Source organism: Hypanus sabinus, chromosome 10 (genome assembly GCF_030144855.1).
Source record: "Hypanus sabinus isolate sHypSab1 chromosome 10, sHypSab1.hap1, whole genome shotgun sequence".
Classification (NCBI taxonomy): domain Eukaryota; kingdom Metazoa; phylum Chordata; class Chondrichthyes; order Myliobatiformes; family Dasyatidae; genus Hypanus; species Hypanus sabinus.
In genome coordinates, this window is record NC_082715.1 from 29,340,514 (window position 1) to 29,357,427 (window position 16,914).

The following is a 16,914-nucleotide window of genomic DNA, read 5'->3' on the forward strand; positions in this document are numbered from 1 at the left end:
TGTGAGTGAATTTTTTAATTAATGGCAAAATCTTATGCCAATCTATACAATACAATAGTTAATTGTTTTTATTATCCACAATGTGCTTATTCTTCACATTAGTATTAATTATTGCCTTAGAATACAAAGAAAAAATTGATTATCCTTTTGATAATATTAATTACATGCCAAACATTCCCTACAGTTTTGAAACTTCTGTCATAAATCATCTTTTCTTCTTAATTCACTGCTGAAATGGGTTTTGTTAAGATGGTAATGAATTTTCCTCTGCATCTGAAGAGTCAGTTTTATCTTCTGAGCTCCAGCAGTTAACTCAGAGTAGAATAGCCCAGGGGTTTGTCCTTGCTATATGAATGGAAGCCACCTGAATTATTGAGCTTCTCTGAAAGAGCAAGAGGGAATTATATGGTTAAAATTAAGCAGTAATGCCATATTAATGCACATCTTTTTACTGGTTCATCTGCTGTTTTACTTCTGTACTGAATGAAACATCAGTTTTAACAACAGATTGTACTTCTAGTGCAATTTCTCTTCAAATGAAACACTGTGATTAGAATCTGATAGGAGAAAAGCGAGGAAAGATGAGCAAAGTTATGATCATATGAGGAATCTTCAAAAGGATGAGAGATAGAAATGCAGAGGGATTGGTAGAGCTCAGAGTGTGAAACTGAGATTCCCAAATGTTATCATCTAATGGGTTGAGTGAGGAGGAAGAGCAGAGAACACAGACTATAACGTAATTCTGGAGGAGGTGTCAAACACATGAAGAATAAGGTGGTATGGGCAGAATTTTTAAATTTAGTTCACTGTGGAGTTCATTATGAGATATATTTGTATTCTGGTTATGCTTTTGCTTGTCTAGAGCTCAGGGTAAAAAACCCAGAAGATCTGATTTCAAAACTAATTACAGTAGCAGGAGAATTCCAAGCAATAAATAAATTAAAATAAATAACTAACATTAATGATGACAATAGAACATGCAGATAATTGTTAGTTCCCATTAATGGGCTTCAACAGAATAAAATTAGTTTAAGCCCTCCCCTTGTGAAAATGGGGGACGCCTCCCTCTCCCCTATTAGGGAGAGAGAGAGAGAACCCGTGTTTTGTCGAATGCTGGATGAAATGCGATAGTCTTTGGGGTAACTGCAAGGTCTGTGTCTTTGCTATCACCGAGCACATGCTTGTGCTCTGTAGTGGTGCGCTTTATTTTATTGGGGGAGCGCTGTTGCTTGCTACCATTTACACGCCGGAGAGGGGAGCTTGGGGGGAGGACTTTGCGGTTCTCAGGTTTAAATGTCATTTGTTCTTTGGGGCACTTCTCTGTTTTTGTGGATGTTTGCAAAGAAAAACAATTTAAGGATATATATTGTATACATTTCTCTGATGTTAATTTGGACCTTTAAACCCACATCTCTAGCCCCGAGGATATTGGTCCCCACAGGTTCAGGTGTAACCTATCCTTCTTATGCATCATACCTTCCTCAGGAGATTCCAATGATCCAGAAATCTGAAACCCCGCCCCCTCCACCAATTTTTCAGCCACATAATCATCTGCCAAGTGTTCTTTTCTTATACTCGCTGGCACATGGCATGGGCAGCAATCCAGAGAATACTGGAGGTCCTGATTTTCAGCTTACTGCCTAATGCCTCATATTCTCTTTTCAGGACCTCCTCCCATTTCCTACCTATGACATTGGTCTCAATATGAACCACTACTTTCAGCTGTTCAGCTCTTTAGAATGCTGTAGGCTCAACCTAAGACATCGTTGACTTTGCCACCTGGGTGGCAATATCCCATCTGGCTGCTCTCTTTCACATCAACGGAATCTGCTCTCTGCTCCTCTAACGATAGAATCCCTGGCAGGGCAGAAGCTGGAACGAGTTTTAGTCTAAGTTGGGTGATTGGGAAGGGAGGATTAATCAGGCATAGAAACAGGCAGTAGTGGGAGAGAGGCAAGAGTGGAGATGGTGAATATTACTGAGGGGGTAAACATGCAATCTTACTGGCAGACAGGGCTTGTGCTATTGCAGAGGTTGGACAAACTTGGGTTGTTTTCTCTGGGGTGGTGGAAACTGAGGGGAGATCGGATGGAGGTTTATAAGATTAGCGAAGCATGGATAAAGTTGACAGACAGCATCTTCTTCCGAGAGTTGAAATGCCTCATACCAGAGAGCATGATTTAAAGTGTTTCGGGGGGTGTAATTTTAAAGGTGATGTGAGAGACCAGATTTTTTACTCGGAGTGACTGGTTGGTGTTGCCTGGGTGGTGGTAGAGGCAGATATATAAGGGACATTTATTAGGGATAGGCACAAGAATGTGAGGAAAATGGAGGGATATGGTCATTGTGTCAGCGTAAGGAATTAGTTTGCTTGGCTGTTTGATTATTAATTTTTTGGCACAATATTCTGTGCCAAAAGGCCTGTCCCTGTGATGTACTGTTTGTTCTGTGCTATGCTCAATCTGGTCCATGGAGCCAATTTAATTAAATAATTAAAATACTACAAACTACTCATTTACTGCTAAATGATAACTGTTAAGAAAGTGAAGTTACAGTAATTACCTCAAACCAGCTGTGCACAGTTTTATGTTATACTTACTTCTCCCAGGAACCGCAATTCCATGCTTGGAGCTAAATCTTCCTGTGAAAGCACTGTGTTCAAACTGAAAAAGTAAAGGGATGGTGTCAATGCATGAAGCAACAGCTTCCTTCTAATTCCTCCTTTATCCATTTCTCAGTTCAGAATGTCTCTTAACATTTATCTCAGTGCAATCCTGTCACCGGGGCTCGAACACCAACTTGGCTCGTTAGCTAACTCTGCGAACAGCCGTATTACTCAGCGGTAAGAAGACCACTTTTCCTAAGCAGTATATGCCCAGGGTCAGTATGATTTGGGGTTTATCCAAACAGGAAGGTCATAATGTTACAATTAAAGCAATGTCAATTTGAGCAAATGCTCAAATCGTGGATCAGCCATGATTGATTGTTGGAGCAGTCTCAATAGGCCAAATGGCCTAATTCTGCTCCTATGTCTCATGGTCTAAATTCTTTGTAAATACTGCTCATTCACAGTCATATGTAGCATAGAAAAGACATCATACACCAGCATAAAATTATAAATCATGTATATTTACCAATTTTCATCTGTTTCAAACAGCCCATTACAGTTAGACCAATTTAAATGTGCACATAAATAAAAAAGCTGAAGCAACTCAGCAGGCCAGACAGCAACAGTCGACGTTTCTGGCTGAGCCCCTCCATCAGGACTGAACATAAAGTTTGCAGCTCATTCCTGTATCAGCTCAGTGTATCACTTTACTCACTACTGAATTTGCATCACCCTTCTTGGAATCCTCCACCTCATGAGCACTCTTTGCAATCAGATCTCCCCTTTAGATGGGGTTGTCCAGGTGTCTTCCCTGGTGCTCTTCTCTGTTCACCTCCCACCAAAAGACCCCAAAGCAGGCTGCTGTCCTTCAGAAAACTCTTTCCACCCCCCAGCTCTCCAAAACCCAGCCTCCCTAAAATGGATACTGTCTAGCAGAGTGGTCATTGTGGGAGCAGTCATCGTCGGAGTGGTCTGATTCAGAGTGGGAAGGCTTTGGCGAGAATAGGTAGAGACAAGGTAGGCAGGTAAGTTCATTTCTTATTTTTTTCTGAATTAACTCTTGTGAGGATAGGGGGTACGTCTACAGGGCCAGTCTTCTGCTCTGGGTGCCAGATGTGGGATTTTCCGGAGTCTACTGATGGCCACACCTGCATCAGGGGCATCGAGATGCAACTCCTTAGAGACCGCGTTAAAAGAACTGCAGCTGCAGCTAGATGACCTTTGGGTTGTTAGAGTAAGAGAAGAGGGGATAGACAGGAGCTACAGGGAGGTAGTCACCCCAAGGCTGCAGGAAAGAGATAAATGGGTGACTGTCAGGAGAGGGAAAGGAGAATGTCAGATAGTGGGAAGCACCCTTGTGACTGTCCCCCTCAACAACAAGTTCTCCATTTTGAATACTATTGGTGGGGGGGGGGGCGGAATGACCTACCAGGGGGTGCAACAGTGGCTGTGCTGGACTGACCATGCTGTAGTTAAATGCACATAGCATTTAGAATAAGGTGGATGAACTCATGATGCAATTAGAGATTGGTCAGAATTGTGGGCATCACTGAGTCATGGCTGAAGAAAGGCCATAGTTGGGAGCTTAATATCAAAGAATATAATGTGTATTGAAAGGACAGGCAGTAGGCATAGGTGGGGTGTGGCTCTGTTGGTAAAAGATGGAATTACATCTTTAGAAAGAGGTGACATAGGGACAGAGAATGTTGAATCTTTGTGGGTGGAATCAAGAAACTTCAAAAGTGAAAAAACATTAGTGGAGTCATATATAGGCCTCCAAATAGTAGTCCAGATGTGAGGTTAAAATTGGAAAGGGAGCTAGAGATGGCTTGTAATGAGAATGTCACAACTGTAATGGGGACTTGAATATGCAAGGTGATTAGGAAAATCAGGTTGGTGTTGGATCACAAGAGAGTGAATTTGTTGAATGCCTCTGAGATGGCTTTTTAGAGCAACTTGTGCTTGAGCCTACTTGGCTGTCCTATACTTGGTGTTGTGTCCTAACCCAGATGTTAGGTAGCAAAAGTGAATGGAAAGTTGGATTATTGGGAAGCTTTTAAAATCCAACAAAAGGCAACTAAAAAAGCTATAAGAAAGGAAAAGATGAAGTATGAGGGCAAACTAGCTGATAATATAAAACAAAATACTATTTTTTTCTGTTATATAAAGAGTAAAAGGGTAGTGGGAGTTGATGTGAGACCATTGGAAAATGATGCTGGTCAGGTATTAATGGGGAACAAAGAAATGGCAGATGAACTTAAGTACTTGGCAGCTGTCTTCACTGTGTGAAGAAACTTGCTGTATACCAGAGGTCCATGAGTGAGCACCATTGCTATTACAAGGAAAAACTACTAGGCAAACTAACAGGTTTTAATGTGGACCTGTCACCTGGACCAGATGGACTACATCCCAGAGTCCTGAGCATCATTGCTGAAGAGATAATAGTTGCGTTGGTCAGGACCTTCAAAAATCACGAGACTAGTGAATCTGTGGAATGCTCTGCTACAGTGGAAGCCAAGTCTGTGGGTATATTTAAGGCAGAAGTTGAAAATTTCCTGATCAGTCTTGGCCTCAAAGGCTGTGGTGAGAAGGCAGGTGTATGGAGTTGAGTGGGATCCAGAATCAGCCATAATGGAATGGTGAAGATTTGATGAGCTGAATGGCCTAATTCTGCTCTTATGTCTTATGGCCTTATCCCACAATCCTGATTGGTTGACAGAACATTCCTTCATTGAACAACATGGCTCCTTTAACCGAAGCTTTTCTGCTTTTACAGAAAACTGCTGAAACAGTAGAGCAATAGAAATCTTAATCAGTCAATTACATCAGCAATAACAAAAAAATGCAATTTAGAACTCTATAAAATTCTCTCACTGGAAGTGATGTTCCCCACTTGGGGTCATTCAACTAGCATAGTGGTTAGCTAACAAAATACTTTACAGTACTAGTAACCTGTGTCCAATTCCCATCTCTGTCTCTAAGGAGTTTATATGTCCTCCCCGTGACCGTGTGGGTTCCTCCAGGTGCTCCAGTTTCCTCCCACAATCCAAAGACGTATTAGTTGGTTGGTTAATTGTTCATTGTGAATTGTCCACATTAGGCTGACATTAAATTGGGGGTTGATGGGTAGCATGGCTCGAAGGGCCACAAAGCCATCAATTCTGTCATCCAATTTATTAACGTATAATGTGAAAAGAAGCAGTCCCAACACCGACCTCTGGGGAATGCTACTAGTCAATAGCAGCTAACTAGAAAAGGTACCCATTGATACCTTGGTAATACCACAGGCTCTTGTTAAGCAGACTCATATGTGGCACCTTGTTCAAAGCTTTCTGAAAATCCAAGTAAACAACATCTGCTGACTCTCCTTTATCTATCTGCTTGTTACTTCCTCAAAGAGTTCCAATAGATTTATCTGGCAAGATTTCCCCTGAAGGAAACCATGCTGGCTTCAGCCTATCTTATCACTTGCCAGCAAGTACCCTGAAACCTTGTCCTTACTAATGGACTCCAACATCTTCCCAACCACAGAAGTCATGGCAGCTGGTCTATAATTTCCTTTCTTCTGCCTCTCTCTCTTCTTAGAGTGGAGCAATATTTGCAATTTTCTAGTCCTCTAAAACCATGTGATTCTTGAAGGATCATTATTTATGTCTCCACAATCTCTTCAGCTACCTCTTTCATTCCATCTTCATATTGTTATATATGCCCTGAAAAGCCAATGTTGATTCCACCTATTCCTCACAATTTCTGCACAACTCAGATGAAGAATCAGAATCAGAATTGGGTTTAATATCACTGGCATATGTTGTGAAATTTACTAACTTAGCAGCAGCAGCAGTACAATGTAATACATTATAAATATAGCAATAAATAAATGCATTAGAATAAGTACATCTATGTATGTTAAATAGTTAAATAAAGAATAGTAGTGCAAACACAGAAATACAAAAGTGAAGTCATGTTCATGGGTTTCATGCCCATTTGGAAATCAAATGGCAGAGGGGAGGAAGCTGTTCCTGAATTGCTGAGTGTGTGCCTTCAGATTTTTGTACCTCCTTCCTGATGGTAACATTGAGAAAGGGACATGTCATGGGTGATGAGGTCCTTAATAATGGAGGCTGGCTTTCTGAGGGATCGCTCTTGGAAACATCTAGGATACTACAGAGGCTATTACCCATGATGGAGCTGACTTGTTCTACAACTTTCTGTAGCTTCTTTTGCTCCTGTGCAGTATTTCCACACACCCCCACTGCCCCATATCAGACAGTGATGCAGCATGTCAGAATGTACATCTCTAGAAGTTTTTTGAGTGTTTTAGGTGACAAAACTTATCTTAAATTCCTGATGAAATTTAGCCACTGTCTTGCCTTCTTGAAGCTGGATTGATATGTTGGGACCAGGTTAGATCCTCAAAGATATTGACACCCAGGAACTTGAACTTGCTCACTCTTTCCATTTTTGATTCCTCTAGGAGGATTGGTTCATGTTTCCTTGTCTTAGCCTTTGGCAGGGTTTCTTCCGATAAGATGGGGGTGTGTATACATGTAGCAGCCACTTGGAGACCAACCAAAGCTGCTTTTTTCTTTGTTAAATATGTTTTAATACATAGTAAGACTATTCTTGACCGCAATCACTATATACAGCTGGTCTGTCACATCAGTGAGCTGCTTACTGTTCGGAATAGTTGCCTGGGATGTTGTTGAGCCAGGGATGTTGGACTGAGGAAGGTGTGTCGGGCTGAGGGAATTGAGTCAGGCCACCAAGCCCAGGGAGCCGAGTCGTGTCATCAGGCTGCAGAAGAAGCCGGATTCTGTTCAGAAGAGCTGACCTGGGTGCAGACTATGCTGCTGCCTGCTGCTTGAAGCCTCCATAGTTGGTGCTTTCAAGTTGGCGTGAAGGCAGTGTGTAGTGAAACGATAAGTTTCTTTTGTGATCACAAAACCCTATTGGACATTGATTGTCACAGGCCTAGTTCCTTTGATAGGTGGTCAGACAGGCATTGAGGCAGCAATATCACCACAGTTGTAGCAAGGACGAGGGTTCAATCCTGAAGCTTGCATTGCAGTGTGGTGTCCAGCTGTCAGTGCTGCCCTCGAGTGTTGGGTTGGTGGAATTCCAGGCTGTACTGCCAGGAACCAGCAATTTGTGGACTTTGTCACTCATTGACTGACTAAAAATGTGTTTGCTTATATGACTTTGTACTTCTTTTCTCTGCTCATTATTTTGATTGCATTTGTCTGTTTCTTCACCTTAACACATAGGAACGCTGTCTCATTCAGCTATATCCACGTATGGTTTGAATAACAAACTTGACATGATTTTATTTTGATTTTTGAGAAGTGTGCACATGAACTGAAATTGGACTATTCATGGAGAGATGCATTCATCATATTACACTTTGTCACACATCGTTAACATACTCAGTGATTGTTGATGGTGAAGTTGGAGTTGGTGTGGTGGGTGGGTGACCCTTCCTCCACAACTCTCTGCCTTAGAAACACTTATCATCTTGTCCAATTCTTTCATCCTTTTCTATCTCCATCTCTCAGACTCCTGACACTGTCCTTTTTTCTTGCTGTCTACATTCTCATTTGCACAGGAAGTTTGTGCTGCCTGATCCCTGTCCCGAGGACCATCAGGTGTTTTGATGTCTCTAATTCTCCAGTTTCCATGAGAAACCAATACCAAACTTGTCTTTCTGACCTCACATTTACCCACATTTCTCTAAATCCCTAAACATACCTGTTCAGCATCTGCTCTCTCTCTCTCCCCCCCCCCTCCCTCTCTCCCTCTCTCTCTCTCTCTGTTATTTTAACTGCCTTACCCTTGATGGGGAAGAAAATCCTGTCAATGAGAACTTCTTCAATAGAGCCTCTCGCACCTGTTTTAACAAAAGAATAAAACATCATTTTAGGTTCGCTACAAAACAAATTGCAGGAAAACTGGTGAAGATAACAGCGGAAGCTCACCTTTTTATCCATGCATGTTCCGAAGACCAAAATAAAGAAACCCTAGAAATGAAAAATAAATTTCAGAAGCTAACAAGTAGATCCGTAAAACCTTTCAAACATTTTGTAACATTCCATTTTAGCTTTGGTGGTCCAGCTCAGGTCTATCAACCCTGACTGGCCAAAAAACAAGTTACAGAAAGAGCAATGAAGAATGCTTTTAAATAGACAGAGATTGAGGACCTTCATCGTTGCCCAAAAAGTCAGTGGTGTAACAGGCATTAGGTAATTAAGAAAGTACTGCTCTTTCACTGTCATTATGATACCTTATTTTCTACATTCTGATTTCTTTCCTTTGTACACCCTCAATGTATTGTGTACGGAATGATCTACATAGATGGTGAGCAGACAAGACTTTTTACTGCATCTCAGGACATGTGACAATAATTAACCAATTACCAATATAAACACGTACAAACAAGCTGGATAAACTCAGCAGGTCAGGCAGCATCCGTTGAAATGAGCGGTCAACGTTTCGGGCGGAGACCCTTCGTCAGAACTGAAGAAGGATGGGGCAGGGGCCCTATAAAGAAGGTGGGGGAGTGTGGAAAACCAATCAGAGGAAAGATCAAGGGATGGGGGAGGAGAAGTAGGGAGGGGATAGGAAGGAGAGGTGAAGGAGGAATCTTAGGGGAAAGCACTATGGGTAGTAGAAGAAGGCAGAATCATGAGAGAAGTGATAGGCAGCTAGAAGAGGAGACAGAGTGAAAGTGGGAGGGGGGAAGGGAGAGGCAGGGAATTACCAGAAGTTGGAGAATTCGATGTTCATACCAAGGGGCTGGAGACTACCCAGACGGTATATGAGGTGTTTGTGGTGAACTACATATACCTGAATGGACACACCCCCCCTGCTGACTGCTCCTGTGGCTCCTCCCACAGACCCCGGTATAAAGGCGATTGAGGCCTGAGCCCTGTCCTCAGTCTCCAGGATGTAGTATGGTGGTCAACCACTGCTTGTTCTTTCTTCCAGTCAATAAAAGCCGATATCTCGCCTCACGTCTCAGTGTTGCTCCTCCAACCTGAGTTTGGCCTCATCATGGCAGTAGAGGAGGCCAGGTATGGACATTCTCCCGTCTTCAACCCTCTTCCTCCTCCTGGACACCCCCACCGGGTCTTCTACCTGCACTCGATCTTTTCATCTCCAACTGTCGCTGAGACATCATCCGTCTCAACTTCACCACTCCTATCTTATATTCCAACCTCACTCCCTCTGAATGCACTGCTCTCCAGTCTCTCCGCTCTATCCTCTCCATCAAACCTGCAGACAAAGGTGGTGCCTTAGTAGTCTTAGTCTGGCGGATGGACCTCTACCTCACTGAGGTCAAACGGCTGCTCTCTAACACCTCCTCTTACTTACCCCTGGAACAAGACTCCACCAAGAAACATCAAACCATTGTCTCCCGTAGCATCACTGCCTTATCAACTCCGGAGATCTTCCATCCTCAGCCCAAAAACTCATAGTTCCCACACCCCACACTGTTCAGTTTTACCTCCTCCCCAAGGTTCATAAGCCTGACTCGCCCAGTAGACCCATAGTTTCAGCCTGCTCCTGCCATACCAAACTTGTATCTGCCTATCTGGACTCCATTTTGTCACCCATAGTTCAGTCGCTCCCTACTTACATCTGGGATAAATCCCATGCCCTCCACCTCTTCAATAACTTCCAGTTCCCTGGTCCTGACCACTTAATTTTCACCGTGGATGCCCAATCCTTATACACTTCAATTCCCCATCAAGAAGGCCTCAAAGCCCTCCGCTACTTTCTTGACAATAGACCTCACAAGTTCCCCACCACCACCATGTTCCTCTGGCTGGTGGAACTGGTACTCACACTTAATGACTTCTCTTTTGGCTTTTCCCACTTTCTTCAGACCAAGGGTGTAGCTATGGGCACTCGCATGGGCCCCAGCTATGCCTCCCTCTTCATGTGTTACATGGAACAGTCTATGCTCCAAATCTATACTGGTACTGCTCCCCAACTTCTCCTTCACTACATTGACGACTATATTGGTGCTGCTTCCTGCACCCATGCTGAGCTCGTCAACTTCATCGACTTTGCCTCTAACTTCCACTCAGCCATCAAATTCACTTGGTCCATCTCGGAAACTTCTCCCCCCTTTCTCGTTCCCTCAGTCTCCATCTCTGGAGATAGACTGTCCACTGACATCTTCTATAAACCCACTGACTCCCATAACTACCTTGATTATACTTCACATCCTGCCAAATGTAAAAATGCTATTCCCTATTCCCAGTTCCTCCTTCTCCGCCAATCTGTTCCCAAGATGAGGCTTTCCATTCCAGGACATCCCAAATTGCTTCTTTCTTTAAGAATTGTGGTTTCCTTTCTGCCGTCATCAACAATGCCCTTACCCACATCTCCTCCATTTCCCGCACTTCGACCCTCACCCCATCACCACAACAGGGACCGTGTTCCCCTTGTCTTCACCTACCACCCCACCAGCCTCCGGCTCCAGTATATTATCCTCCTCAACCTCTGCCACCTTCAACAGGACCCCACCATTACAAACATCTTTCCCTCTCTACCCCTCTCTGCTTTTCGCAGTGATCGTTCCCTCCGCTACTGCCTGGTCCACACGTCCCTCCCCACAGATCTCCCACCCGGTGCTTATCCCTGCAAGCGCAAGTGTTACATCTGTCCCTACACATCCTCTTTTACCACCATTCAGGGCTCCAAACAGTCCTTCCAGGTGAGGCAACACTTCACTTGTGAGTCTGTTGGTGTAATATATTGCATTCACTGCTCCTGGTGCGGCCTCCTCTACATTGGCGAGACCCGACGCAGATTGGGGGACTACTTTGTCAAGCACCTCTGCTCCGTCTACAACAACAGACAGGATCTCCCGGTTACCACCCACTTCAACTCTGTCTCCCATTCCCATCTAGATATGTCCATACATGGCCTCCTCTACTGCCATGATGAGGTCAAACTCAGGTTGGAGGAGCAACACCTCATATACCGTCTGGGTAGTCTCCAACCCCTTGGTATGAACATCGAATTCTCCAACTTCTGGTAATTCCCTCCCTCTCTCTTCCCCCATCCCACTTTCACTCTGTCTCCTCTTCTAGCTGCGTATCACCTCTCTCATGATTCTGCCACCTTCTACTACCCATAGTGCTTTCCCCTTAGATTCCTTCTTCACCTGTCCTGCCTATCCCCCCCCCCCCCTGCTTCCCCTCCTCCACCCCTTGATCTTTCCTCTGACTGGTTTTCCACCTGGCACCTTCCACCCTCCCCCTACCTTCTTTATGGGGCCCCTGCCCCATTCTTCTTCAGTCCTGACAAAGGGTCTTGGCGTGTACTTTGTGTTTGCCAATATAAACAAAAAGATTTCCTCCCCAGAGGACAGCAGTGAATCAGTTTTTTTTTTAACCATAACCCAGTGTTTATGGTATGAGTTTATTCCTCAGATTCACTATTATTGAATTTAAATTTTCCAGCTGCCATTTTTGGATTGAGATTTGTGTCACTTATTTAACCTTGAAGTGCCTCAGTGGTTTGATTAACTATTATCTATTGTTCTTTGTCTTCACTACAATTGTGGTTATCTCTTAAAAGTATGGCAGTGCTCCCCCATGATGCATGTTGAGATGTGCTGGCAATGTTGAAATTGCAATTCAGAGAAGCGCCCCATGGAGTAGTGACAGAGAAATCAAGAAAATTGCAGATGCTGGAAATCTGAAATAAAAAACAAAGTGTGGCAAACACTCAGATCAAGCAACTTCAGTGATATTCTATTTCACTGTCATGGCGAATGGGCTCTCAAAAAACATAATTTTCCATGATCACTACGCTGCAGGACACATCCATGTGTTGGACTTTAGTTACTGTCACATAGAAAATGTTGTGCAGACTTTAATCAAATCATCTATTGAACTGAACCACTAGAAGATATTTAGTTGCTCTTGATTGCTTTACATAAAATCTAGTACATAATTATAACTATGCAGTTATACATCAAATGTCATAAATCTTTTTTAATACATACCTGAAATGCATTGAGAATTGTAAATATATAATGGAAAGTAATATGGGAGTCCTCCAAAAAGGTTGGTATTCCAAATGCCCACGTGAGTCCAAGGATTGGGGTTAGCACTGCAATGCTCCTCACAATCGGTTTTATTGTATCCTTCTCCTCATTATGGCCCCTGGGCTTGTCTCCAATTTTTGGTCGTAGGAGCTTGAATATGACCACAACTAGAACAATAACATTGCTTGCGATGATAGACAAAGCTGGTATAATGAAAGCAAGTATTGGGTATTTTCCCCTCCAACTGAGCCAACAAGCATCTTTTCTTATGTAACTGTTCTGTGGATAGGTAACTCCAATTGTAATGGCTGAAATTATTATTGGACACAGATAGCCGATGCCAAATGAGATTCCCATCAAAACAGATTTGCTAAGATCGTGGAATAAGAAAACCAGATGGTACACAAGTAGAATGCCAAGGGTGAACATCCAAAAGAATACGGCGAGGTAGAAAACATGAATGAAAAAGGTTGCAGCCACACAAGCTCCTGTATCTTGTTTTACAGAGGCTGCCATGATAAACCATACATATGCTATCAGCAAGTTGATAGCAATGTTCAGAATTGCCACGTGGCGAATATGTGATTTTTTACTCTTGGTCACGTGCTTCCATACCACTGCTTCTATAATGATGGTTATTGTTAAGCTTGCTAGAGAAACAGCAACTCCAATTTGGGTTATAGAACTCAGAATACTGTCCTTCACTGGCTTAGTGGACATTAAAATGGAAAAGGATGTCAAATGTTCACAATTACAAATGATGTTTTCTCCGTCAAGATCTGGCGTACAGCCATCATTATTCCATATACCATTACGACTAAAATCCCAAAATGCACATTGGGCAGAGTTAAAATCAAGTGTAGAGTTTCTTGTTGAGAAGTTCATCTTAGTTTTAATGGGTTTCTTATCACTTAATGTTATTGTCACAACAAGACCATTAATTGAGAAATTTCCTTCGAAGTTTGCATTGCTGGGTAAAATATCAATCAATGTTGGATATGCAATTGTGACAACTACCTTGTTTACCAACTTTTCAAGTTCATCAGTGGGAATGAATATATTAGTAGATAAATTGGTGTAGCCTTCAGTGCTAAAATTATGGAAGGTTACATTAAAGGGGCTTTTTGTTTTACGGCTGTCAATTTTAGTAGCTCTGAGCTGTAGATTCTCCTTTTTAACATCTAAAGGGTTAGTCGTCAGGTTGAGACGACTACTAAATTTCTCCACTGACTGTAATAATTTAGAACTGATAGTTTCATTTTTCGTGCTGGAGAGAATACCCCAGGTTTCTATTGATTCATTAGAAATCACGGAGTTTACAGTTTCCAAAAAATTCTGAAAAACACAAAGGAATTGTTTATTAATCAATCAAATGTAATTCTCAGCAATTCACATAATTTCAAAATAGAAAAAGGACAAATATAAAGACTTGAACATGCAAAGCATTCAAGAAATGACTGAAATAGGTTGACTTCACTCAGCCGCCAGCAACATCCAACCAACCACAAAATATCTTTAGAGATACTGAACCAGAACAAGCCAGGGCTAGTAAAGCTAAAAGAAAGTTATGGTAAAATTTCTTCCCCCACATACTTGGATAATTATAAGACACCGATACTGGAGATGGGATGTTATGTTGAAGTTGTATAGCACATTGGTGAGGCCTAATTTGTAGTATTATGGAGAGTTTTGGTAACCTACCCACAGGAAAGATGTAAATAAGGTTGAATGAGTACAAAGAAAATCTATAGTGATGTTGCTGGATCTGAAGGACCTGAGTTATAAGTAAAATTTCAATAGATTTGAACTTTATTCCTTAGGACGTAAAAGATTAAAAGGAGATTTGATAGAAGTATACAGAATGATGAGGGGAATAGATAGGGTAAATGCAAGCAGGTTTTTCCCACTGAGGTAGAGTGGAACTACAACCAGAGGTCAAGGGTTAAGTGTAAATGATGAAAAGTTTAAGAGGAACATGGATGGAAACTTCTTCACTCAGAGGGTCATGAGAGTATGGAACAAGCTCCAGTTCAGGTGATGAATACGAGCTCAATTTCACCATTTAATAGAAGTTTGGATAGGTACATAAGAACATAAGAAATAAGAGCAGGAGTAGGCCATCTGGCCCATCGAGCCTGCTCCGCTAATCAATAAGATCATGGCTGATCTGATTATGGACTCATCTCCACCTACCTGCCTTTTCCCCATAACCCTTAATTCTTCTACTGTGTAAAAATCTATCTGCTGCTTCACTGGGCAGATAATTCCACAGATTCACCACTCTTTGGGAAAAGCAATTCCTCCTCATCTCCATCCTAAATCCACTCCCCTGATTCTTGAGGCTATGTCCCCTAGTTTTAGTCTCACCTGCAGGTGGAAACAACTTTCCTGCCTCTATCTTATCTATCCTTTTCATAATCTTACATGTTTCTATAAAATCTCCTCTCATACTTCTGAGTTCTAGCAAGTACAGTCCCAGGTGACTCAATCTCTCCTCCTTGTCTAACCCCCGCATCTCTGGAATCAACTTGGTGAACCTCCTCTGCACCACCTCCAAAGCCAGTATATCCTCCTTGAAGCATGGATAGATACATGGAGGCCTAAGGTCCAAGTGCCGGTCAATGGGAGCAGGCACTTTAAATGGTTCAGCACAGGGCTGATGGGCTGAAGAGCCTGCTTCTGTACTGTGCTTTTCTATGACCCTATGACTTTAAGTTTATAAGTGATACGAGCAGAATTAAGCCATTTGGCACAACAGGTCTGCTCCACTCCAAGGCTGATTTGTTATCCTCCTCAACACCATTCTACTGCCTTCTTCGCTTTAACCTTTGACACTGATACTAATCAAGAACTTATCAATCTCTGCTTTAAATATACCCAATTCCTTAACCTCCATGGTCATCCGTGGCAAATACACTCCAGAAAATGTGTACTGGAAGCACCCATTTTTTTACAATATAATTTTTGCCTCTGTCAAGAATTTTTGCACTTTCTCTTTGAAGGCTTGCAGAGGGACAACCCAAGCCAGTAAAACATTTCAGCTGCTCTGCAAAAAGAGCAGTTTCCTCCTCTTCCTTCTGGAAAGGCCAGTTGACTGTCCTGAACCTGTAAGTTGTTCTGTGTTATGAATTACTCTTTTTTTCCAAATGTTAACCATACTTTTGTACCTTTAACCATTTAAAGAGACAAAAATTATGCAATGTGTCCCAAAAATCTATTCAGAACTTATATTTCTTGACAAGTACTTAATGGTACTGTAAATATCATTCAATATCCTGTTTATTCTGCCAGTGGTTCTCTGGATTACTCATGGAATTGAAGTGACCTGTGCACATAGTTCATCTAATTTGAAAGCTACATTCGCTGCTGGGACCATCAAGGTGTATTGTTTTTAAGCAATATGACTTTTAACCTATTCTCCCATCACAGTGAACACTTCAAGTGAAGAAATTTCAAAATTGTTAACAAATGTACTCACCATGATGATAAACATCACTTTCAAGGCCATTCACAAACACAAATGTAACTCTAATATCTGACACTATTGCCTAAGGAACAGAGCTGGTAATTTATGCCTCGACTCCGCCTCCCGCTCACGGACATGTAAGGCATAGCCGCTTTCTGTCTGCCTTTAATCTCTCCCTTCTCCGACTTAAACTTTGAAATTTCAACTTTACTCAGTTGGATCTGTAGAGCAACAGTTATAATGGCTACTTTAAGGGGCACCAGGCGAAATCCGGACCCAGCTAATGAAAAGTCTAAAAAGGCTGACGAGTTCTCGGAAGAACCCTCTTGGTTGAAGAGATTAGAGTCTCAAATCAGCAGTATCGGCACTGAAGTAACTGAACTAAAAGAGAAATTTGAAAAAAAACATAACTTTTTGAGCCTCGATCTTAAAGAAGTTAGTCGAAATGCGGCTGACCTTTCTCCTCGTTTGGAAAAGGCTCAACAACAATTTGTGGATCTGGAAGCTCGGACGTGTCGGAATAATATTACAATTGTTGGATTAAAAGAGAAATCAGAATCTGCTGACACACTGGATTATTTTGCTAAAATGTTTCAATCTTTATTTCCGGAGGTTTGTGTGCAACTGCTGGAGATTGAAGTGGCTCACAGAACCGGTGCTTTAAAACTTTTGGATGAAGGTAAAAACAGGCATATTGTTGTGTGTTTTCTCCGTTTTAGAGGACAAAGACCACATTATTAAGCTTGCTGAAAAACAAAGGTGGTTTCATTTTCAAGGTTA

The 16,914-nt window shown here is 42.2% G+C and overlaps 1 protein-coding gene across 1 annotated transcript; it reads right to left on the reverse strand.

Annotated features, from left to right (window-relative positions):
* Window positions 1-308: 308 nt before the first annotated feature.
* Window positions 309-16,176, reverse strand: LOC132400417 (adhesion G protein-coupled receptor F5-like). Its single transcript, XM_059981357.1, has 6 exons — window positions 16,147-16,176; window positions 12,627-14,003; window positions 8,581-8,622; window positions 8,436-8,492; window positions 2,600-2,663; window positions 309-382 (listed from the first exon to the last, which is right to left on the reverse strand). The coding sequence occupies exons 1-6, from the start codon at window positions 16,174-16,176 to the stop codon at window positions 309-311; spliced, it is 1,644 nt and encodes a 547-aa protein (XP_059837340.1).
* Window positions 16,177-16,914: the final 738 nt, after the last annotated feature.

What these genes read in the sequence shown, in the direction of transcription:
- LOC132400417 (XM_059981357.1), bottom strand. Translation starts at nt 16,176, where the DNA reads ATGGCCTTGAAAGTGATGTTTATCATCATG. An exon ending in CAATTCTCAATGCATTTCAG is followed by an intron (nt 8,623 to 12,626) that starts GTATGTATTAAA and finishes TTTCATTTCTAG; the next exon opens with GGTTTCTTTATTTTGGTCTT. An exon ending in GAACATGCATGGATAAAAAG is followed by an intron (nt 8,493 to 8,580) that starts GTGAGCTTCCGC and finishes TTGTTAAAACAG; the next exon opens with GTGCGAGAGGCTCTATTGAA.